Below are 25267 nucleotides of genomic sequence, written 5' to 3'. Positions count from 1 at the left end.
GTTCTCAACCTGCAGCCTTTCGCATGCAAACCATGCCCTTTGTCACAGAGGTAAGGCCTTTACCTGAAAATAGAAAGTGGGAGGGCTGTGTTCTTGTTTGTTTCATGCCTGAATGTTGTGGGAACAGAGGAGAGGTAGGTGTTTTTTTGTTTTGTTTTTAAAAGTAAACTGTGTTTTAATTGTGTGGGGAGTATGGATTTGGGATGGGAGCTAATTTAAGGCCTATCTGCCCTTGCGCTATAAAAACACTTAAACCACTGCTGCTGGGGTATTTTTATAGTTGGGACATCTGTGGCTTTGTGAAGTAATTACACAGTGACTTGTGGGTGGGTTGTGAAGGTGAGTGGGATTTGTTCACGATGGATGCAGTTTTGCCATCTTCCTTGCCAAGCCCCCTTCTTCTCCTCCCCTTGAGGTTCTATGCAGTGCTGTCACGCAAGCAATTTGGGAAGCATAGGAGCTAATTCAAACAGCATCAATTTGCTCTTATCCCGCCAGTGGTTTTCCAGTGCTGACAGAGATGTGTGTGCATTTGTCGAGCTTCTCAGGGAGAGATAATAATTTATTATTGTGCATCAGAAAAAAAGAAGGCACAGTGGCTCTCAGCCCATCTTATGAGAAATGAGAGAGAGCACTTTTCTCAGTCTGGATTGTAATCTGCCAGCGACCACAGTGGTGAGTGGGTTAGACCCCTAGTGAGAAAGGGCGAAGAGCAAGGGCCTATCCCAATTCAGAGCTCACCGACTTGCCTCTTAGAAATTGTGTCTGATAAGATAAAGCTATCTGTCATAGTTTTTGGTGCGGTGTGCCCTCCTTCTCCAGAGGCTATGCTAAAATTACTGGTGCAACAACTCACGAAAGTCACAATTTTTTGGAACTGCTTTTGTGGAATGACATCTCTGACAGATACAGATTCCTCTCTTCTCCCAATTTTAACTTTCTAGAACAAACCGATGGCTGTCCAGATGTTGTTGGACAGTACTGACTGATAGAATATTAATGCCACATACAATTCAGCATGGCTTCCTACTGGAGTCCTTTTTATTGAAATACTGGGTCGGCAAGCTGATCACCTCAAGCAATACCAGACATTTCGTTTGGAGCCCTAATAATACATGCTTGTGTTATTGAAACCCCATTTCTACAACTTCTGTTAGCACTCTGAAAAGTTAGGCTAAATGGTTGGTGGCATATGAATCCCCTTTGATACCCATCCTAGAGCATATATCTCAAACATTTGGCTAAATATTGCCAATATTTAAAGGCATTTATAGACTGCACAGTTTATACAAGACTAGTGCACCTCTCACATCGAAGCAGATACTGGGCACACTGCACCTTTCCTGGTTTTCTTCAAATTAGATACTTCACTAGTTGAGATAGCAGACCAAGTTGGCTGGATTGTCTATAAAAGGCTGGCTGACATGGGACATGTTGTCAGAAAGATTAGCTTAACAGAATCAGCAGTTAGTGAAAAAAGTAAAGAAGACGAATCTGTTGCAGTATGGTGGCCTTTTACTTCTTATGTAAACAAGAATGGACATTTACTGCAACCTACAATGCGTAGGGCATATCTAAATGGCTTGCATTCTGTTTACGAACATTTGCTTTTATTGGGACATACTCTCTGAATTCTATTCTGAATCACTGAGCACTTGCTCAGATATTCTGTGATATGAACTTTTGTAATACCACTCCAAATGCTGTTGTAGATACTGTAATGTTCTTTGTTTATATTGTTTTTGGTTTGTTGTACATTTTTGACAACTCAATACAATTTTCTAATAAAATAAATTATTACATGCTTGTGAAAGCCCCTGTTCATGTTACCTTCTGTAGGATTGGCTGGTAGGGCTGGGTGATAATCTGGTTTTCATCATTGTGATATATCATCAGCTAAACATTGTGACGTATAAATATATTGTGATATCTGAAATAAGGATGGAACTACATAGAGGTGAATGGGGTAACGTCCTTGCAACTGATACCTAGACAGAGAGAGGTGGGGAGGAAGCAGCAGCCGAGGAAGAGTGAGATGCTGGAGCGGGAACCCCCACACCCAGAGTCTCATAAGGAGAAGCCTTCCCCTCCCTATACACTGCCTCCTCACCCTGTGGGTAAAGTAGGAAAGGGTAGGAGGACCAATGAACTCTCCTTGTCCTCCTTCCACCTATTGAGGAGAGGAGGAGAGATGAGGAGCAGCCAAGGGTAGAAACGAAACAAAAACGGGAGCTTGTTCCCACTTGAGCTGAAGTGGAGCAGCCAGAGAGGGGAGACGGAGGGAGCAGGACACTTTGGTTGTGGGGGAAATGCCAAGGCTGGGACTGTTCCTCCACTGGAGGGAAGGGGAGGGGGAAAGGAGCTGAAAGGGAAGGCAGCAATCTCACTCTGAGCAGAGGGGAGGGGAAAGGGGAGCCGAAAGGGAAGGCAGGCCAGGCAGCCACCAGTCTCACTTTTGAGGCTGGAACTCTTCCTCCTCCAGACGGAAGGGGAGTCAGAAGGGAAGGCAGCAGACAGCGATCTCATCACTCCCTGGAGTTTTGAACACGGTTTGCGATATATTCCCAGGTCAAATATTCTGATACTGTCGTTGTGATGTGAATTTCAAACCGCTTTTGGACTTATGTATTTGACTGGAAAAGGCCAAGGATATGTGGACATGTATACTCCCTTTTTGACTTGTGAACACACTTAGCTTTTCGGTTCAGGAAGAAGCCTTTTTTCTTCTCTTTTGCCCTTGCAGAATCCACCCTCTTCCGAAGGCTCTTGAAGTCTGTCTTAAGAGATCGTTGTTGAAAAGAGTTGGGGTCTTGGTAAACCCAACAAGTGGCAATTGACGCTCAGGCAGTTGGCAGTGTTAATCTTAGGTATGCAGTTGAGTCAAGTAGTTCTCTCTTTATTTTGAAAGCAATAATCTTTTTTTTTTCCTTTTCCCTAGGTCTACAATGATAAATGGACTTCTGATTATTCCTCTTCTAGTAATGGTGTCTTTTCCTTCACCCAGCATGGAAGGTAAGTTATGAGGGGGGTATAAAACCTGGGTTGGTTATTTTAGTGCCTGACGAGTCACAGAAGGACTGTGGTTGTTCATCAGTCACAGGGAGCAGATGCCAAGTTTTTGCATACATTCTTGTATGGGGCAATCAAGAAGCCAAGCTGTTGGGAGGAAAAGTGCAAATATGGAGCAAGGAAGCCAGAAACTACAGGATTTTTGTGTGTGTTGTAAATTTTGGAGTACAGTAGTGGGTACCATAAATTTGGAGAGGGAATAGAGGACAAAGGGTGTTTTCCTCCCTCTGACTTATTCACTCTACCACCCAAGTACTTTTTTTCTTCTGCGGCACACTTGCTGTCTCCTGAGTGTGAATATTTGTGAGGGAAGGGACACAAAGTTCTTACAAGGATAGGGGCTGCACACTTGCTTGCTTTGCTCACCTCCCCCCCCCCCCCGCCAAAATAAATCCCTTTAAACCACAGTTGGGGAACCTTTCTGGCTTCATGGGCCAGATTTGAAACCTGTAAATCTCACAATTTAATGATAATAATTACAAAAAAATATTATCTACCCTTCACCAGACTCTCTTATTCCACCACCCTCACATTAAAAATAGCAAGGTATCAGCATTAAAGCTAATAAGAGAACATCTGTTGGTTGCCTTTATATATTTATGTAATGAGTCTCATTAGATGGCAGAATAATGTCTTGTGAAAAATACTTGGTTGACATAATTTGCACTAGCAAAAATTATTAATCCCCTCTCAAAGCCCCTCTAGAGTGTCTCTGTCTATGCATTTTAAATCTTGGGCAAATGCTTCCTCTTTCACCCTATCCTGGCCCATGTTCCAGTTTGATACTTCCTTATAGACTTCGCCCTTGTTCATATTTTGTTTCTCTTTCCATTGTTCGGTTCATTGTTTGCTTCATATAGAAGTGTGGGTGAATAAGTAGGTGTGTTAATGTCAGATCCAAAGGGAAGAAAATGAAAATGAGAACAAATTTATTGCCATAGTGGCTGCAAACTGTTGACAAGTCCACTTAGATAGCTAGCAGTGTGTGGTTCCTCATTTATGTGGCACCAGAGTAAGATTATTCATTATGAACCTGTTGGTGAATCTCTTGCTGAGATGTACTAAGATTTCTGAATGAAATATACCGGTATGTCTGCTTTTGCACCACTGCATACTGTAGGCTATGGTTTCATTGCCCATAGTCTTTCCTCTGGCTTCCATATATGCAAAATGAAATTCTTCTCTATAATGTTAATGTGACACCACTCTGCTAAAGTGTCTTTGGCTTTTAGTCCTTTTAGTCCCCTGTTGCTTGTCTGACAGATTCTATTGTGTTTGTACTTCTTCTTTAAATTCGTATGTTTACTGTATGCCACCCTGGAAGGGCTGTCTCAAAATATTTTAAATACATAAATGGTACTAACTTGAGTTAGTAGAGAGAAGCATGGGTTTGTTTGTTTTTTTTCAGGGTTTTTTTGCACGTGAACTTCTGCTAGTCTTTCCTAACTTTTATAGAGAGGCTACAAAAATGATTGCTGCTTCCTGAAATTAACCCCCCCCCCCTAAATCTTTGATTTAGAAGGTTATATTATAGCATGATCTTCTCTACAGGGAACTCCCTTCTACCACCAACTTTTTGCTTGATTCTATATTTGGAATTAGAAGATGCTGATAGAAAGGTTCAAAAGCTGCAGAAAGAAGTAGACAGACTTACGGAGATTTGCTTCTTTCTGCGTGAAAGGAAAGCTAATCTCTGCTGCAAAACCTATGGTCATGAGTATACACAGAACAGGGCCTATTACTCTGGTGGTATTCCATGGCTCCCCCCAGATAATTTTGGGAGTTGTGGTTAAGGGTGTTGAGAGTTGTTAGAAGACTAGTATTTCCCTTCCAGAGCTACAATTTCCAGAGTTCCTTCTGAAGAGGGATTGCCTGTTAAACAACTCTGGAAATTATAGCTCTGAGAGAGGACATAGAATCTCCACATATGGCCACATACAATTGTGTATGTTACCTCAGCAAAAGGAACGGCACACATTTCAGAAATAAAACGTTGGCTTCTTCTTCTTTTTTAAATCAATCTGATAACATTTCATGTACCGTATTTTTCGCCCTATAGGACGCACTTTTCCCCCTCCAAAAATGAAGGGGAAATGTGTGTGCGTCTGTCAGGGGCTCAGGAGCAGAAGCGCAGGGAAGGGAGGAAAGGGAGAGCAAAGGGGAAGAATCTGAGGGCAGCGTAGGAGAAGAGGACAGTGGCCCGAGAGATTCCATGAGCCTCTCCAGCGAATTGGAAGATTCACAGAAGGGGGCGCTGGTGGCCAGGGCAAGGGGGGTCCCAAGGGGGACACTCCAGAAGCAAGGGGCCAGCGGGGACTCCCAGAGCAGTAGTTGGAGATCAGGGCCAGCTTCCCCACCAGAGCATAGGGGGGGGGAAAGTCCCAGGTATCGGGGCAAGCGTATCCCCCAGCAGGGAGAGAAGATGGGTCAGGTCCAGCCAGCATCCCGGAAGAGGGAAGCAGTGATAGAAGCAGTGTAACGGTCAGGAGGAAGGTCACTGGGTTGGCGCGAGAGCCAAGCTCAAATGTGCAGGCGCGCGGGACAGCAGAGAACGAGGATTGGGAACCAGGTCCTAAAGCCCGTCGGAGGCAGGGGGAGGAGTCAGGCGACTCAGCGTCAGAAGAGTCCAGAAAGGGGAATGCCTCAGCGGACAGGAGGACCCAGAGGAGGAGAGAGCAGAGGAAGAGGTGGAGCAGGGCTAGAATCTTAAACTGGTGTCAGGGGGGAGGAGATTCAGACGGAACTTCGGAGGTCTAGGGTTTAAGACGTAGAGCTGCGCGCTACGGCTTTGAAATGGAAACTGAACTTCAATAAAGACTTTTGTATATAACGACGACCTGGCGTTGGTCCTCTGTGAGCTGGGACCTTGGGGCAGCTCTGACAGCGTCCTATGGGGCAAATGCAGGCTTTCGCTGAAGCCTGGAGAGCGAGAGGCGTCGGTGCGCACCGACACCTCTCGCTCTCCAGGCTCCAGGAAGCTATCCGCAAGCCTTGCGTGCCCGGGGGAACTCCCCACCCTGCGGATAGCAGCCTGCCGCCCGGCGGGTTAGGCGCCCTGAAGCAGAGCGCCCCGTGCGCCAGACAGACATCCGCAGCGTGGGTAGCCCTGCAGGAGTTCCCCGCAGGGCTCCCCACCCTGCGGATAGCAGCCTGCCGCCCGGCGGGTGGGGCGCCCTGAAGCAGAGCGCCCCGCGCGCTGGACAGACATCCGCAGCGTGGGGAGCCCTGCAGGAGTTCCCCGCAGGGCTCCCCACGCTGCGGATAGCAGCCTGCCGCCCGGCGCGCTTGGCGCCCTGAAGCAGAGCGCCCCGCGCGCCGGACAGACATCGGCCAGCCCCACAAGCTCGGGGGACAGCGGGGAGGCGCAACGCCGCCATCCCACTGTTCCCCGACCTGGTTTTTTTGGGGGGGAAATAAAGGAAATTTTTTTTTCCTTTATTCCCCCCCCCCCAAAAAAAGTAGGTGCGTCCTATGGGACGGAGCGTCCTATGGGACAAAAAATATGGTATTTGTGGTTTAGCTACTTGGAAATTAAATACATTGCTGCTTTTTAAAAAAACACACCAGAGGGATAACCCTACCCATGTTCTAAATATTATTTTTAAGATAATGTGTGCATGCAACATTGCTTTAAGAGAGCTGGTGAATTTCAAGATGAGTGGGATTATTCCCCGTTTTATTACCCTGCAGTTGGCCCTTCTAGTATGATAGAACTTCTCAAACAAAATGAGGGGATTGTAGCCGTGGACTCTTGAGTGCTGCTGCTGTAATGATTTTCCTGAAAGAGAACCATTTGGGGAGGAAGATGAGGTAATTCAACCTCAGTGTGCCTGTCTAGCTGTATAAATAGATCACTGACACAACACCATTTTTTTTCAGCTGCAAAACTGAGAGGAAAACATGTCCCAAAAACTGAAGCATTGAACACTTGGCCTGTCCTTAAAGTTAGGGTGGAAAGTAGATGGAAAATGTGGATCAGCATGAGTCAAGCATCCCTTCCATGTTTTGTTTTTGTCTTGAGATGTTCAATTTTTTTGCGTGGAGAGCTGCTTTCCCATCTCCCCTCCCTTTCAATTAGTGATAGGACTTATGCTTTGCCTGCAGACTTGCTTTGGTCAGAGGTGAACATTCAGGCGAAAGTCTTTGAAAGTCCCAAGAACGTCTTGTGGAACACATTATACAGTCTTTCTGTTATCTGTATAGATTCTTCATGCTTGAAAAGCCAGGCATTACTTGACCTCAGTAAGAGGCACTATTCTGTGGGTTAACAAAATCCAACTCAGCTCTTTAAAGCTTGGATCCTGAGTTGCTATTTGACTACAGTCCCTGTCAGCTCTGCCAGTACAGCCGAAGGGCAGAGAGAGAAAAATCTTTGTGAAATAATAATAATAATAATAATAATAATAATAATAATAATAATATTTATACCCCGCCCCATCTGGCTGGGTTTCCCCAACCACTCTGGGCATCTTACAGCACATAAAAAATTGTAAAACATTAGACATAAAAATTTCCTGATACAAGATTGCCTTCAGATGTCTTCTAAAAGTCAGATAGTTGTTTGTTTCCTTGACATCTGATGGGAAGGAGTTCCACAGGGCGGGCAGCACTATTGAGAAGGCCGTCTATCATCTCCTTGACAAGATGTCAAGGAGCAATGCCAGGAAAACTATTTCAAAAGAGTGAACTGGTCACAAAAACCATCATTAGGGGGAGATAAAGGATTTTAACACAAGTTAGAGCTATTCTTGAGTGATGGCCTGAATAAATTAGTTCATATGTCTCAAGGTGCGAAGCTTGCTTTGCTCATAAGGTGCTGTGGGACTTTGAGCAACTCCTATGGGAAGGGAAAGCCCCAACCCCGCCCCCCTCCAGATTCAACATATCTGCATTTGGTCCAGGAACTGGAATGGGGCCCTGCTACCTGCTATTCTTATTGGTTAGGACCACCGCTATGCTTTTTGTGGAGTCCATTTGAACTCTTAAGTGAAATATCTAGGTCTTGTAGCTTCCCAGGATGTACATAGCAATTGCTTTTGTGTGGAAGTGCCCTTATCAACTTCTTGGAAAACTAGCCTATTGAAGGAGACTGCCCTGGCCTTGTCCTTTATCTCTTTCTTTCCATTTGCAAGCAAGCAGATGTTTGTGCGGGTGTTTTCTAAGAAGTGCATTCTGTGCACAGGGAGGAAATTTATGTCTATTCTGAATAAACTGGGGGGTAGTGGAACAATCCATGACATTTTACAGGGTTCACCCCCCTCCCACACACTTCCTTTGTTGACATCTTGACCTTGGGCCTTGCAACATAACCATGGCCTATGTGCTCTTGCCTTGTTCATTTACTTAAGTTACAGTGGTACGTCGGGTTAAGTACTTAATTCGTTCCGGATGTCCGTTCTTAACCTGAAACTGTTCTTAACCTGAAGCACCACTTTATCTAATGGGGCCTCCTGCTGCTGCCACGCCGCCGGAGCACAATTTCTGTTCTTATCCTGAAGCAAAGTTCTTAAGCTGAAGCACTATTTCTGGGTTAGCGGAGTGTGTAACCTGAAGCGTATGTAACCCGAGGTACCACTGTATATCTTTTTAAGACTGGGTTGTTGAACTTTCTTGTTCTCATAGGCAGGGTGAAATAACGAAGTGACCTCAAATATATTTATAGTGTACAAGAGCTCTTCTTAACTTGCTCTTGTACATATAGGCACTTATTTACCATACAGCCCTATTTGGGACATAGTCTACTTGGTTACATCCATGCCACACATTTTAAGCACTATTATACCACAGTAATGGATAACCCTGGGTACTATAGTTTGTTAAGGCTACCAGAAGCCTAACCTCTGTGTGGTCAGCAGACCTGGAACTACATTTCCCATGTTTCTCCATGAATATTACACATTACACCTTGGTGCCGATGTAGTATATGTTGCTGTTAATGCTGCTGTTTGTCTGGTCTGGTAAAGATTGATGGACTGTCCATGAATATAGTGCTTTAAATGTGTGGAGTGGTCCTTTCCTTCCCTCCTTTTTTATTTTTTAAAGAACACCTGGTCTTTAACATGGTGGCAGGAAGCTGTAACAGCTACTGGTTTCCACTTGTGATTTTCATGCCACTACTCTTTGGAATGTGGTAACTCAAACAGCTACATAACTTGTCTTGACCCAGCATCTGAACTAATAAATGGCACACAAAATTACACAGTGGACATTGCAAAGCCCTATTACCCAAGCAGTTATGCTATGACACAGCTTGTAGCATTCATGCACACTTTAAAAACTTATCATTTTTGCTTACGTTCATTTTCTGTCTTGGCACACACTCTTGTTTTTCCTGTGTATTTACTGAATGTGAAAAGAGTTCCCAGTTAGGGAATAGTGACAAAGCAGAGTAGAAAGTCCTTCCTAATTTGGATTAGGCCTGTTGTACCCTTTTAATAGGGACACGGGTGGCGCTGTGAGTTAAACCACAGAGCCTAGGACTTGCCGATCAGAAGGTTGGCGGTTCGAATCCCTGTGATGGGGTGAGCTCCCATTGCTCGGTCCCTGCTACTGCCAACCTAGCAGTTCGAAAGCACGTCAAAGTGCAAGTAGATAAATAGGTACCGCTCTAGCGGGAAGGTAAACAGCGTTTCCGTGAGCTGCTCTGGTTTGCCAGAAGTGGCTTAGTCATGCTGGCCACATGACCCGGAAGCTGTACGCCGGCTCCCTCGGCCAATAAAGCGAGAGGAGCGCTGCAACCCCAGAGTCGGTCACAACTGGACCTAATGGTCAGGGGTCCCTTTACCTTTACCGTTTTAATCTGTAAAAGAAGAATCTCCCAGACGGTGTGTTTGAACTTCACCGTCAAATAAATGGGTGGGGAGAGAAGAAGGTTTACCCTAACCTTAACCCTAAGGAATCAGAAATATCCTGTGGAAGTTCACATATGAATTTTTTTTAATGTGAAAATTTGTTTTGTTATCATGAGAAAATTGGCCTTGAAAGATCACATTGGTTCTATTGTGGGTAGATGTTTCGGCAGCTTTTGTGCACCTTTTGTGCACCTTTGGTCTGGATGGCTGGCCAAGGTGCTGAGGGCCCCAGACCAAAGGGTGGGGGGAAATGTCATTATCTAATGGTTCGTTATGGTTATGTTAAGATCATTGCCATCAAATCCTGCTTGTGAGCTTCCCGTTTGGCGTTGGATCAGCCACGATGGCGAGCAGGATGCTGGGCTAAGAGAGGATGTTGGTCTGATCTGGCAGGGCTCCTCTTACCATTGGTGAATGCATTTCCTGTTCCGAAATTGTTATATCCTTCATAAAATGCAAAGTTATAACAGAGACAAAGTGGTTGTGCCCATCTACCTTGCTGTGTGGCAGCAGCCTCCTAAGCCTGGGAGTGGGAAATGAGTGTGGTTGCATTGGTCTGCTGTGATGCCATTCCCTCGCCTAGGTGTTCCATCCAGGAGCCACTTAATCTGAAATGTATGTTCCCAAGGATGGGTTTGCAGGAAGGAATTGGGTTTTTGGTGGTGTGCCACCAGTCTTCCCAAAAGTCTCCTTACCTGAACTTTGGCCAATGGTTGCAGGTCTCAAGACAATGTTAGGAACAGTATTTTATAATAAACTGATGACTGTAGCTCAATCTCTCCCAAATGAATAATTTGTATTTAATGCATAAATGCTTGCAATCCTGGGGTTGTTGATCCTAATCCTACCCACCACTGCATTCAGACACCAATCCAGATCTAATGGTTAGAAGAAGTTGTTAGATGGTCAGAATTTTCTATGGATAGATCAGACCCATTTCCCCCTCTCCTCCCCAGATATCAATACCTGATCCATTGCACATGAATTCAGTTATCATGAAAAGACTTAGATCATGTGAATGCTTGAACTGTGTTCTAATTACTCCCCAACCTGAGATGGATTTTCCAATTTGTGTATTGAAATGGAGTGGAGGTGCCTTTCTCTAGATGAAAAGTGTTTTGGAATGATTGGTGGTGGTAGAACTGCCATTAAAGAAAACAACAACAGCCCATTTGAATTACAGGCTGTATACTCGAAAATAAAACCTGTGCTGGAACTGAAAACCAGGGTCCATGCTGTGAATTATTTTTAGATGCTGCTTTGTGCAATTAGCTTTGTTTTGCTTAGTGACCATATGCTATTTTCCCCCTCCTGTTTAAGCCAGTATGGCTGCTATTAAAGCTAGATTGAAAAAAAGAAAGTAAGAAATCGCTTTGCTTTGCTAACAAGACAAGTTGACTTGGATGGCTTTCCTTTCACCATTTCCAGAGGATGCTCAATCATTTTGTTATATAAAAATATAACTGTGCTAAATATCTGTTTCGCTTCCAGCAATATTCTGAACGTTTTCCAAATGTGATATATGTGTCTCTCTGTGTGTGTTTAAAAAACTACCCAAATTTTTTTAGAAGGCTAGTTATGTGCCTTGGTTGGTGTGGCAACTGATCTTGCGAGGTATTGAGCAGTGGCTGAAAGAATTTAACAGCTGGAGCTTTAGGGCATAATCCTGGAGATCCTTTTGGCTAAGAGACTCTATTATGGATGGTGGCACCTTGTGGCCTGGCATATGGTGCTGGACTCCAGTTCCCATCAGCCCCAACCAGCATGGCAAGTGTTCAGGGATGATGGGAGTTGCAATCCAACAGCACAAGGCCACTGATTCCACATCCCTGAGCTGTAGTGTTTGGTGGAAGCCGCGCTGTGCCACTGGACATCAAGCTATGCTGCCTACATGGAATATAACCTGGTAGAACATGCCAGATACTGTGGATAGAGGAGCCATTCTGCTGGTGACTATATGCCAGTAGAATGGCCAAAAGGGGATGGTGTCATGGGGAGCATGCACTTCATCTTATGTCTTCTATCCATGTTCGCACACAAACCTGTTGAAGGTGCAACCATACCTAGCATGTGTGCACACATACACACACATACCCCAAATGGTAAGACTAATGATTTTAGAGCAGCTGGTGTGTCCTGGAAAGTCTAAGGGAACACTGTGTCCCTTTCAGGCGGCATCATAATCTTTCCCAATGTGTACATATATTAGATCAGATTTAAAGCTATATATTAATGAATAAATACAAATAAGAGCTGGTTGGGAGTCCATAGGACTGCTAATGAATGAAAAGATCTGCCTGGTATGCAAAGGTGAGATTTGTGTTGAAAACTGACCAAAGCACACCTGGATATTGTTTTGCTTCTCTCTGTTCTGTGTGATTCTTAATTAATTTCTAATACAGTCTGTACATTTTTAAAATCAGTGACTCCTCAGCCATACTCTATTTGAAAATCCACTTCTGCTAGATGTGTTCGGGCTGGTTGCTTGCATAAAAACTAGCAAACTTTGCTTTCCTCCTCAAATAGTTATAAAAAAAGATAAGATTTTGGTTTATCCTTTGGGTGGAGTATTTGTTGTATACACATGCATTCTCTTGTGTAACAATTGACTGCTATTGCCTTTTTAGCCTGTTGCAAAAGTGGTAAGTGATAGATTGGCTGCTTTCCAGATGCAAACTGCTACGATAGGATTGAGCACTGCTTTCTCAGGAACATCTGGACTAGAAAGGAAGAGTATAGAAGCATAAAATCTCCTGTAGGCAGTGTGTTGTGCTGGCTATTAGTAAAAGGTAAAGGGACCCCTGACCATTAGGCCCAGTCGTGGCCTACTCTGGGGTTGCAGTGCTCATCTCGCTTTATTGGCCGAGGGAGCTGGTGTACAGCTTCCGGGTCATGTGGCCAGCATGACTAAGCCACTTCTGGCGAACCAGAGCAGTGCACGGAAATGCTGTTTGCCTTCCCACCGGAGCGGTACCTATTTATCTACTTGCAATTTTGATGTGCCTTCGAACTGCTAGGTTGTCAAGAGCAGGGACCGAGCAACGGGAGCTCACCCCGTCACGGGGATTCGAACCGCCGACCTTCTGATCGGCAAGTCCTAGTCTCTGTGTGTTGTGCTGGCCATTAGAGTTTTGCACAAATAGCGTACTTCAGATGATGTTGAAAACCGCAGTTAAGGAAAGGGGTCTGAATTGACAAACCACAGTTTGTGCGTGGATGGCAAACCAGAATCATAAACTATGGTTTGAAATTGGATTCAAAATGGTTTTGCTAAATATAGTTTGCATGTCATCTGAATTGACAAGATGTGTGGGATGCAGTCTAGAGAATAGGCCTAATGTGATTGGGTAGGTTTTACATCAGCAACGTTGACACCTTTATAGGATAGAGAGATTCTGAGTGACTATGTATTATTTATTACTATTTAATGGGTTTCTAGCCTGCCATTTAGAGTGTATACTCTTCCAGAGGTTACAACAAATCAATAAAATACAACATTAAAATTCAAGGGTGATATCCAATACTAGTCATATTGAGAGTGGACCCATTGAAATAAATGAGCTTAAGTTACTTAAATTCATTGATTCCATGGTGCCTATTCTGACTTAGTTGGATAACACCCCAAGGTTTTAAAATGGCAGTAAAAACAGTTAACATAAAAATGTCAGCCAATAGAACAGTTATTTTTAAATGGCCATAACAGCACCTCAGTGAAGCCAAAAACCAGAATAAAAGAGTTTTCGGGAGTTCTCCTTAACCTCTGTCCTGTGGGCCAATTTTGACCCCTCCAGGGTGCCCCAAGTTGGCCTGCAAGACCATTTCTCACAAACCACATATAGCATCAGTTGGTTGGTGGGGTGAAATCTGGTTTTGGCTGGGTCTACTGCTTCCTAGTCATCAGAGCAGAATTTAACCTACCTCTCAACTGATTCAGGAAGGGGCTTGCTTTGGAATCCCTTGGTAAAACAAATGGAGGGGAAAACACTTTTGTTTTGGCAGCACCTTTCAAGGTGCTTTGAAAGCTCAACTTTGGGACTTCAAAGCACCTTTCATCTGATGTCGATGTAATGTCAAGTGATTGACAGTTGGGTGCCTCCACTCACCTGTCAGTTTCGGCTGCGAAGCCAATCCTGTAAGGATCTTGCCCAGGGAGCCCAAAAGGTTTCTCATCCCTTCCCTAAAGAGTGGGGCCATGCATATTTGGGGGGGGGGAGCATTTTAGAGATACCGAGGTCTTTTTGGTTTGCTCAAAACTTTCCAGAGTCCACTTCCCAACTCTTGGAAGTTGTTAAAAAGGTTGATGTATTTGTAATAAAGACTTTGTGGCAATTTGTATTAGTTGCTGTTGAGCTCCATTCAGTTTTGTATACAAATATCACCCATTGTGAAGAGACAACCCCACCCCCAAATGTTTGATTTACACACTCAAAAGCATAAAGTCATCAGAATGCACCAGCCTTCTTTGTAGTGTGAAATGTTGATGAGCTTGCAGTTTCTTCTCATTCTCCTCCTAGTGGTGCATCAATAAAACTGCTGGCACATTTGCAAAGCTTAGCAGGGACTGGTATGGTTTTAAACTGAATGGAGAACCACATGCTGTGATTCCTGAATTGCAGGGGGTTGGACTAGATGCCCCTCAGGGGTCCCTTTCAATTCTACGATTCTACTCCTCTCGGAGAGGAGAATGAGCCAAAAGTTGGCAGAGCCACTGAACCAAACTAATTTTTATTTTTCAAAAAATCATAATTCATTTGTTACGCGTATAAGTTGCCTAATGAAATGGTGTTTTCCTTCCTTCTTCCCCCATGCAGATGAAGAGCACAAACCTACCTTGATTAACTACGACTGTGTGTGTGAAGGCACGTCATGTGTGAATGGCGACCGCTGCAGAGGCCATCAGTGCTTTGCCTCTTTGAGCATCAACAATGGCGCTAAAGTGTATCAGAAGGGCTGCTTCCAAGTCTATGAACAAGGGAAAATGACATGTAAAACACCTCCTTCCCCTGATCAAGCGGTCGAATGCTGTCAGGGTAACCTGTGTAACATGAACATCACAGCACAGCTGCCGACGAAAGGTGAAAGTCTTATTCTCTGGCTTCCGGAAACAAATTTCATATTATTAGCAAAGCGTTTCTTATAATAAGCTCACTGCCTTTGACTTGAGGTCTATGGTGTTATGGGATCTGTGGCTTTGGAACATGTGTGACATCTCCGGAAATGGAATACAGTGGTACCTCGGGTTAAGAACTTAATTCGTTCTGGAGGTCCGTTCTTAACCTGAAACTGTTCTCAACCTGAAGCACCACTTTAGCTAATGGGGCCTCCTGCTGCCGCTGCGCGATTTCTGTTCTCATCCTGAAGCAAAGTTCTTAACCCGAGGTACTATTTTTGGGTTAGCGGAGTCTGTAACCTGAAGCGTCTGTAACCCGAGGTACCACTGTACATGAAAGAGAAGGGAGGAAAGGTTGGCCATGGTGTGTGGAAGCATATTGACCAATAGTGATGATTTGGAAAATTAAGGACCTCAATCTCTGTGTGAGAGGCAAGTGTATAGGCCTCTCCAGGCGTTACAGATAGGGGTAAGTGGACATGTGAGGGGTGTGGCAGGAATTAGTGTTCTAGATCTTGCCTCCCAAGTTGGAGAGTTCTTGAAGCAAGAAGCTTCTGTATCTGTGGAGACTTTCCACACTGGAAAATCAGGGTTTTATAAAACACAGGGAGATTCCACAGATACAAAACTGCTCCCCACAGGAACCAGGAATAGTTTATACTCTACGAAGAACAAACTGAAATCTAAAAACCGAAGATGAGATGGAAGTTGGTGGGACTATGAATGTAACAAACTAGGTGGGATACAAGTGCAAGGGCCCTTCCACACTTCCTATTCATGGTAGTATAGTTGCTACCACATAAGGTCCTTAAGGGGTGTGACCACAACCCTGGAACTTTTCTCAGTTCAGACACAACTCACTATTAGTGTGGAGAAGAAAACCGTACGCTCGCTCTCTAATAGCAATGACATGTGACCAGAGATGCAGGCAATCAGCTCCAAATTCACTCTTGAAAACATTAACTCAAAGAGCAGTTGTACCACTTAGAAATGATAAGTGCAGAAAGGCCCTAAAAAAGAGGCAGGTTGTGAGGTACCAGTGGGACCATCAGGGTCCAGTTGTTTGAGAAAAGCTTGGTAGGTTCAGACCTGGCCTGGATGGGTGATCGGTTGGAATCCATGTGGACTTCCATGATGTCAGAAAGGAGAATATAAATGTAAGAAAATAAATACATAATTAAAAATAAGGAATATAGAGTATTGTATTCCGTCAGAGCACAGAATGCAAGTCTCCATGGAAGAGCTGGCCTCACAAATTTCAAGAGCTCCAGCTGGGTTCCCATTTAGCCTGCTGGGCTGTTTTTCAGAGTCTACCAGATATTGGAGTTAACACCAGAGCTGGAAAGAAAGATTTCACACTTCTAGGTTATAGCTTCTCATTTTTTTGATAGCCAGGTGCCAAGTCTCCCTCCCCCCCAAAGCCTTCTTCAGCACACTGAGTCCTTCTGAGACAGCTGAATTCTCCATTTAAATTGGGGGGGGGGGTTAAAATAAGGATTTACAGTAAATGTACACAAACGAATGTCCTTCTATCTTTCTTTTCAATGGACTTTTGTCAAAATTCCCAGCATTTAAGATTTGACTTACCTTCTGTTCTTTCTTTTTGTTTTTATGTGAAGGGCACCCACTTCAAGGGGAAGCTGTGGGTTACACCACGGAAACACTTATCATATTTGTCGTAGCATCAGTTCTGGCGCTCCTGATATTTTCTGCAGTGACGTTGCTGATCATCCGAAAAGTGAAACAGTACCATATGGAAAGGCTCAATTCAAGGGATCCAGAATATGGAACCATTGAGGGACTCATAGCATCAAACGTTGGTGACAGCACCCTGGCAGTAAGTAAATCTTGTCCGTTGTTATTCCTGTGAAAGCGTTCTGCTGTTTTTATTTTTTGACCAGACTGCCAAAAATGTTACTTGTGAAATATGAACACTACGCACAGTCTCCTTCTCCCAACTACCTTTTTATAAGCTTGGAGTAGGCATTGCCCACTCTCTTAAAAACTAAAATGTCATTAGGAGCTGAATTCTGTTCCCACCACCACCTTCTGTGGATTATTTTTAATGCTCGCATAAGAAGATCCCTGTTGGCTCAAGACAAAACCTTGTCAAGCCCACTGTCCTGTTCTCACAGTGGCCAACCAGATACCTATGGGTATCCTGCAATCAGAACCTGAACGCACTCCCCATTTCTGATTCTCAGCAGAGGGGCATACTGCCTCTGACCAGATGGCTTAGTAGCCGTTGATAGTTTTGTTCTCCATGGATTTTTCCTCTCTTAAAAACCATCCAAGTGGGTGTCCTGTGGAAGTGAGTGCCATAGTTTAACTATGCGCTGTGTGAAGAAGTGCTTTCTTCTATTTGGTCTGAAACGTTCAGCTTCACTGGGAGAATTATGACACAGGGAGGAAGTTTGATGATTGAGCGCATTCATTCTTGTATGTCTTCTGGTGCTTTTATTAAGTGAGTTAACCACGATGTGCAAGTGGTGTGCTTATACAGTTGATAGCGTGAACACATGTTAGTGTTGGCATGGCGCAAGGGCCTCATAGCTGCTGTACAAGTGGTACCTCTACTTACACCCCGAAAAGTAAGTAGAGTGCCGCTTCTGCGTGTGACACATTAGAGCGCTCCTGCGCATGGCGAAACCCGGAAGTATAATTCTGGGGTTGCCGTGTTTGCAACCCGAAAATCCGCAACCTGAACCTAACACAGCTAGAGGTATGACTGCATACTTTGAAGGCAGGATCAGTAGGATATCCACCATTCCTTTGGTAAATGCTCTAAAACTGAACATATAAATTGTTTTGCTGCCACCTTGTGGTTGTACCTGATTGATTTAAAATGCATTTTTCAGTACTGTACAAGATTGTAGTAGAATATACAAATCCTTTTCCTGTTGAGTTAATGGCACTTGCCAATATCTCTGTATCAAAGGTATGTTCACACACTATTTACTTACTTACTTACTTACTTACTTACTTACTTACAGATTTTGTTATTCTGAGTGGCTTTAAGAAAGGTTTTCTACTCAGTGCTTAAGTCCAAAACAGGAAGTTTCTAAGCAGTCTAATTTCAGTAACCTCTTTGAGCTTTAACAGTTTTAACCCTATATATTTATTTTCAGAGATAAGCTGTGTTGAGTCAAATGGGACTTATTCCTTGGTCACTGTCCGTAGGCATGTAGCCGTAAACAGTTATATTTTGACTGCTCTATCAAATCCTATTAAAAGTTCAGTATCTAAGGGTGGCATTCCTTTTAGGGACTCTTACACGTGTTTTTACTTAAGGGTGAATCTAATAAAAATAATGATAATGATAATAATGTAATTATAATTATTAATTAAAGCAGTATTTATTGAACTTCATATCTCTCTCTCTCTCTCTCCCCCCCCCCCCACTTTTGATGAAGTCACCACTCCAAAATGCCACAGTTCTAATAAACTAGTTATAAAAAGATGAGCTTCCCAACCAAGAGGGAACATCAGTCCGCCCCCACCTTTCCCCAGTGGCATAAATTATATAAAACTCTGCTGAGTAGGAGCAGTTCTCCAAATTGGGTGATAAACTGCATTAAAACCTGAATAGACAGTTAGAAGGGGATTACATTTCAGTAATCTCTGCGTTAAGCCAGTCACAAAAGCTTCCAGGCATTACAATGAAGATTTGCATTACAATGAAGAAAAAACCCACTTGAGGAGGAGGAGGGGCCAGCAGGGGGTGAGTGTGCCAAGCTCTGCTCCGCGTCCTCCTTCAAAGGTCTGTGTTGGAGAACCTTCTGCATCTTGTGCATGTTCATAGAATCATGGAACTGTGGAATTGGAAGGGACCACGAGGGTCATCTAGTCCAACCCCCTGCAACGCAGGAATGTTTTGCCCAGTGTGGGCTCAAACCCACCACCTTGAGATTGGGAGTCTCATGCTGTACTGACAGAGCTCTCCCAGTGGAGGCTTCTTGTGCCTTTTTAGAACCCAGGAAAACCTGTACTGAAGACTCCCTGCTGCAAACACTTTCTCTCTTAATAGTTGGTAATTGGGGTCCTTGTCTCCCCAATGCCCCACACATGTGTTACTTGAACTCTTCATTGCAATCCCTGAAGGGGTCTTCTGTTAGCGTGTGTTCACACAGCCTATATGTACTTTCCCCCCATCATATATGTTTTCAGTAACCCCTGGAGTTCAGCCTCTTACTGGTTTGGATGGTTGATGTCTTTTAAAATATATATCAACTATACAGTGGTGCCTCGCAAGACCAAATTAATCCGTTCCGTGAGGCTCTTCGTATAGCGGTTTTTTCGTCTTGCGAAGCAAGCCCATTGACAGCTTAGCGGATTAGCGCTATTAGCGGTTTAGCGGCTTTTAGCGGATCAGCTGATAAGCGGCTTAGGGCTTAGGAAAAGGGGGAAAAAAGGGGGGGAAACCCCGCAGGAACTCGCAAGACATTTTCGTCTTGCGAAGCAAGCCCATAGGGAAATTCGTTTTGCGAAGCGCCTCCAAAACGGAAAACCCTTTCGTCTAGCGGGTTTTCCGTCTTGCGAGGCGTTCCTCTTGCGGGGCACCACTGTACTATAATTTCAAAGTAATGTAGATTACTGTTTTGGAAGGTCTGGAATTATTAGCCTACCGTTCCCTAGCAGGAAGAGTTCCCTTTCGTGGTGCAGAACCAGGGAGCAAATTGTAGCTCCACCTTGTATCTGTTTCTGTGCATTTTTTAATTTGCAATTTTTTTCCTGAGTCACTCCGTGCTCTCTCACATTTGATCTGTAATTCGTGTTCCAAGCTGCTCTGTACAAACAAAACTACGTGCTCTCCTTTCACTAGGAAAACAGCTATATCCCTCCCTCCCCTTTGGGCCAAAGTGGATGCAATTTACAGGTACAGAGGCCATTGCAGAGTGGATTAAGCCTTCCAAACGGCAGACAAATAGGTCCCTGAGTGCAATGTAAATGGAAGAAAAATGCCTTCAATAAATGAATTGAAGGGAGGGAGGTGGCAGAATGCCAACTTCTGTTCCATTTCAATTCTAGTTCCAAATATGTGGTCTTCTTTTTCACACAGGACTTGTTGGACCATACCTGTACATCTGGCAGTGGCTCTGGCCTTCCTTTCCTGGTACAAAGAACGGTGGCTCGGCAGATTACGCTGTTGGAGTGTGTGGGTTAGTAATCTTATTCTACCTGGGACAGGGCCCTGAGGATTCCTCTGTGTTGTGTGCACGTATGAGTGCGTGCTGTGGAGAAGGGTGCATTCCTGTACACATCTACCTGGAAGTAAGTCCCATTAAACTCAAAAAGGGTTTACTTCTGAATAGAGACGTATAGGATTGCACTTTTTAAAAAACGGTGTGTCTGTGTTTCAAAGAGAGGCCAAATGGTTAAGCGGTTGGTCTGTATTGAGTCGCGAGTGGAATCTTTGGACAGGAAGTCCCTTCTGTGTAACGCCAAGAGCCTCAAAGGTGTCGTGTGTCCTGTTACCCTGGATTACACCTGTTGCTGATGAACATGTGCCAAAGGCGAGGTAAAGAAACGAGAGACCAGCGTCAGTTGTGTGAGGCTGCCAAGGAAAGCAGGTGGCACTGTGTTGAATTAAGCTTATTTTAGTCTGCTTGGGTTGAACCCAGGGTCCCCAGTGTCCAGCTCACGTACTGCTCCCTTCTACTGTGTCGCCTTCATTTACCACATACATCAATGCATTATTACTGTTATTATGTCTTTTACTTCCTACGTGGCAAACAGGCGACGCTATTTTCATGTGTAAATCTGTTTGGAAGTCTCCCCTGCTCAGTGGTAGAGTGTGTACTGTGTATGCATTTGCCCACAGTTTCCAATCTTTGACCTCACCTGTTGAATTATTTTCAGTACAAGGGCTGGGGGTGGGTGGGGATGGGGATGGCAGCTCCACTTGGTAAACTCCTGGAGGGTAGGCAGTACCGTGGGCAGATGGTAAGAATATAAGGCATATGAGATTCAACTTCCAAAAGCAGCCACACAGTTAACACGCACCTGACTCTGTTCTCAGAATCTTCAAAGTTCCTATGGCAGGGTATTGGTGGAACTGATATCAGCATTCCCAGTGCTCCAAGCCTTTAGTAACTGCTGGTGCCTGCTTGCTGAAATAGAAAGATATGGGAAGTACAGCCAGGGATTTATTTATTTCAGATGTTTCAGAGCTAGCTGTCAAGCCTATAGCTTTCCTAAAGCTGCACAGTTTTGTTAAACAAACACAGAAACATAAAAATTGCAACGGTACAGCTGGTTTAAATGTACTGTATACAATCAACACCTGTAAGAAAAACAAAACAAAACACCCAATTAGTGCCTCTAAAATGAAGCATTTCATTAAAAGCCAAGGAAAACAAGTGGGTATTAAAAAAAAACACTTTCTGTAAACCTCTGAACCAAAGGAGTCAGCCATATAGCCCTTGGAAGGAAATTGTACAGAAGAGGGGCCACCACGAAAAAGGCCTAAATTGATCTCAGAGCCATGTGCCTCTGAAGTTGGTCTTAAAACTTCCGTTATTGGTAATATTTGGCCAAAGTCCTTGCTATGTTTCCTCTCCACCCAACTACATCCTGAAGTGAGAATCTCTTGCCTTGGAGCCTGAGCACCATGAACGGTTTGTTTTTAAAGTGCCTTAAAATGTTGATTTAGTTTCAAGTCTCTGCTCTGGTCTAGCCTGGAACCATCCTACTATTTGCTTAATGAAGACTGCTGCTCAAATCCCATGTATCTGTTTGCATGTTCTAGGGAAAGGTCGATACGGTGAGGTCTGGAGAGGACAGTGGCAAGGAGAAAATGTTGCAGTAAAGATATTTTCTTCCCGAGATGAAAAGTCCTGGTTCAGGGAAACGGAATTGTACAATACTGTGTTGCTGAGACACGAAAACATTTTAGGTGAGTGATATTTTCTTAATGGCTTTTGTATACAGATAAGGGCGTGGGGAGCATTAAAAAAGACCTGGACCCTGAGTCTGCTGAACGCTGTAGTGCAAGGCTTTCTCCATCCCCTTTTAACTAAGTTTTTATCCACCTTAATCAAGAAAAACTTGACTCCTACAGAAATATATCCTTGCATTCGGTTTTCTGTTAGCAAAACCATACTCATGAGCAGGATTCCCCCACCGGCCAAATACCATATGTGCACCATGATAAAAATGTTTTTAAGTATACCTCTGTGTAATCCTATGTATTAAGCATTATGTCATTTCAGTACACATTTCCATTGCAGATAAGATGAAGCAGACTGTTAAAAACAGACTATATTTGCTAGAGATGGGGAACATTTTCCAGCCCACCAGCCTCATCCTGTCATGGGCAACCATCTAGGGACTGTATGCTGGTGCTTGGTTGGGACCAGAGACATAGCAACTGATGCGGTTCTTAAATGTTGTACATTCCAACCCATGCAAAAATTTCTAAATGCCCCCCATGTATGTGTGCATACATATACTAGCATCGTATCTGTCCATCCAGGCAAGCAATAAGTATCACATTTTAAAGACACATTCCAGGCAGGTGAAACCACTTGAGGAGCGCAAAGGATGAGGCTGTTGTGCGGTTTGTCCTTCAGAGGAGCTGTGGTTTGTGGCTTGCCCCTGTGGGTCTGAGGTTCCCTATCCCCATGGAGTACATACAGAAGAGACCATACATTTAAAGCAGTAGCGTACCACTTTAATCAGCCATACTTTCCCCCAGAGAATTCTGGGAGCTGTAGTTTGTTAAGAGAACTGAGAGTCCCCTCTTCCCCTCACGGAGCTACAATTCTCAGAGTTCCCTGGGACGCAGGATTGACTGTTAAGCCACTCTGAGGACTGTAGTTCCGTGAGGGGGAGTAACAACTCGTGGCACCCTTAACAAACTACAGCTCCCAGGATTCTTTGGAGGAAGCTGTGATCCTGCTTTAAATGCGTAGTGCAGCTGAGGCCTTGGTAGGCATGGGTTCAGAGTACAGTGGTACCTCGGGTTAAGTATTTAATTCGATCCAGAGGTCCATACTTAACCTGAAACTGTTCTTAACCTGAAGCAGCACTTTAGCTAATGGGGCCTTCTGCTGCTGCCACGCTGCCGGAGCACGATTTCTGTTCTCATCCTGAAGCAAAGTTCTTAACCTGAAGCACTATTTCTGGGTTAGCATAGTCTGTAACCTGAAGCGTATGTAACCTGAAGCTTATGTAACCCGAGGTACCACTATTGACAGTAAGGGACTTGTATGTGCGTTGCCATTTTGTAGACTGTTATGCCTTTTCAGTCAACAAGCTAAGATTGTGGGTTTGAAAGCTAGAATTTAACACTGAGGAAAACGACGCTGCAGCCTGCATCTTGCATGGCCTAATTCTGGAGAGAGTTTAGATAGTGAGGGGAAGGAAACCCCTGATCTTTCACCTGGTGTTTCTTCTCCTTCTTTCAGGGTTTATTGCCTCAGATATGACCTCTCGGAATTCCAGCACTCAGTTGTGGCTAATCACCCACTACCATGAGATGGGTTCTTTGTATGACTATCTGCAACTCACGACGCTCGACACAGTGAGCTGCCTGCGGATAGTCTTGTCTATAGCTAGTGGCCTTGCACATTTGCACATAGAGATATTTGGGACCCAAGGGAAACCAGCCATTGCTCACCGAGACTTGAAGAGTAAAAATATCCTGGTTAAGAAAAACGGACAGTGTTGCATAGCAGACCTAGGTGAGTGGTTTTCCCTTCTCCTTCTTTTTTGCATTTTAAATATGCAGTCCTCAAATAACCCGATGCAATTCTTGAGGACCTTTCTTTATTTGGATTTAAGAGTTGATTTGGGGGGGGGGATTGTTCTTCATCCACTAGAGGGCGCACATCATTTTGTAAGTCTCACTCCTGTCTGCGGAATCCTGCATACTATTTTCTGATGTTGTTTGTACAGCCCTGTAAAGGATATCCTTCATACATGGTTTTAGAGACATATGTGTTGGAGTAAATAAAAAATCAGGAGGGGAAGAACCACCAGTGGCATCATGAATGAAGGATTTTTTCTCTTCAAGACAGCAGCTAGAGTATTTGCTACCGCTGCCATCGCCCTTAGGTGTGGTTCTAGGTTTCAGCTTAGAGTCTTGGTACTGCTCTGGGACAAGGGTCCAACTGTGATTATAGCTTCCTTTGAGCCCAGCCTGTTATCATTTGGGATGATGTTCTGACTTGCTGGGGTTGATATTTCCCAACACCTTCCAGGTCCAGTTTAACACTGCCACCTACTGCTTAAATTAAAGTGTGGGTTGGCCATTCTGGGATAGAGGCATCAGGGATTTACGACACTTCTAAGGCAGAAGCAGGAGAGCCTATGAACCTGGCTTTTGGATTGTCATGCTCACACTCTTGCCTTGCCCTCCCATGTTGCACTGCTCATTAGATGGGAGCAAAACCACCCCAGGTCATGAGGATTGTGGGTAATAGAAGCATCTGCACTGCAGATTTGCACTGGCACTATCACATGTAGGACTGAGGATTGGAGTGATCATTCTGTGATACTATGGCAGTGGACAAAGCTTCATTGTAACCTTTGAATAAATGTTTTAATATTAAAAAAGAAAATGCAGCATGGAATCTCTTATGTCTCCTATCAGAAGGGCAATCCCCGTATTCACCACATCTAGACAGGAGACTTTAAACTATGAATAAGCCAAGGAACCTTATGTGTGATATATTATTTGCACTGCCCAAATGATAGCCTGTCAATTGGATTACCCTGTCCCATGCAGGATTGTATCTTTATGAAAACTTTGTATGCATGGATCTTGCAATCCCTTTGAATTTATATGGGGCTGCTTAGTTACTGTATACAGTTGTCCCCTTCAACAAAGATTTAATTGGCATATCTGAGATACAAAGTAAAGATGTTTTCACTTTTAAGTGCTCCATGTTGCCCAGCAATATTTATATTGATGGATGGGCTCATGAAAGGTCTGTTTGTCTGGCCTTTGCTTTACTGTAAACTGTCATTCGTTTTTCGGTGGTTGTTAGTTTACGTACTTAAAATTGCTGCTATTTGAAGGCTGTAGTGTAATATATCTCAATTTTAAGCTATTTGGTGGTTGGAGCAGAATGCAAACTGGGTAGAGTAGTTTGCATACTGTATTTTTTTTTAAGGTGTTTACTTTCTGGTGACCATATGTATCTGTGGTTTATTTTTGGAAGGTTTGTTTGATTTGACCCATTTTTACGGTCACAGCAGTCCTTGCGTTAGCCTTCGCCGCACTTTTGGTTCC

The 25267-nt window shown here is 44.0% G+C and overlaps 1 protein-coding gene across 2 annotated transcripts in view; it reads left to right on the top strand.

Annotated features, from left to right (window-relative positions):
• Nucleotides 1-25267, top strand: part of ACVR1 (activin A receptor type 1) — an 81132-nt gene that overhangs the window by 38018 nt on the left and 17847 nt on the right. The window contains exons 1-7 of one of the 2 annotated variants that reach the window (XM_081872298.1): nucleotides 2437-2568; nucleotides 2939-3012; nucleotides 14732-14995; nucleotides 16650-16867; nucleotides 20090-20189; nucleotides 21779-21925; nucleotides 23439-23714. In XM_081872298.1, coding sequence (XP_081728424.1) covers nucleotides 2946-3012; nucleotides 14732-14995; nucleotides 16650-16867; nucleotides 20090-20189; nucleotides 21779-21925; nucleotides 23439-23714 — 1072 coding nt within the window. In that variant the 5' untranslated portion in view covers nucleotides 2437-2568; nucleotides 2939-2945. Of the gene's footprint in view, nucleotides 1-2436; nucleotides 2569-2938; nucleotides 3013-14731; nucleotides 14996-16649; nucleotides 16868-20089; nucleotides 20190-21778; nucleotides 21926-23438; nucleotides 23715-25267 lie in introns of those variants that run through there. The other variant, XM_081872297.1, reaches the window with a different exon arrangement.

This window comes from Podarcis erhardii, assembly GCF_964252035.2.
Source record: "Podarcis erhardii genome assembly, chromosome: 1".
In the NCBI taxonomy this organism is placed as follows: domain Eukaryota; kingdom Metazoa; phylum Chordata; class Lepidosauria; order Squamata; family Lacertidae; genus Podarcis; species Podarcis erhardii.
Note: the sequence above shows the minus strand (reverse complement) of the source record. Positions and strands in the feature narration are given on the sequence as shown.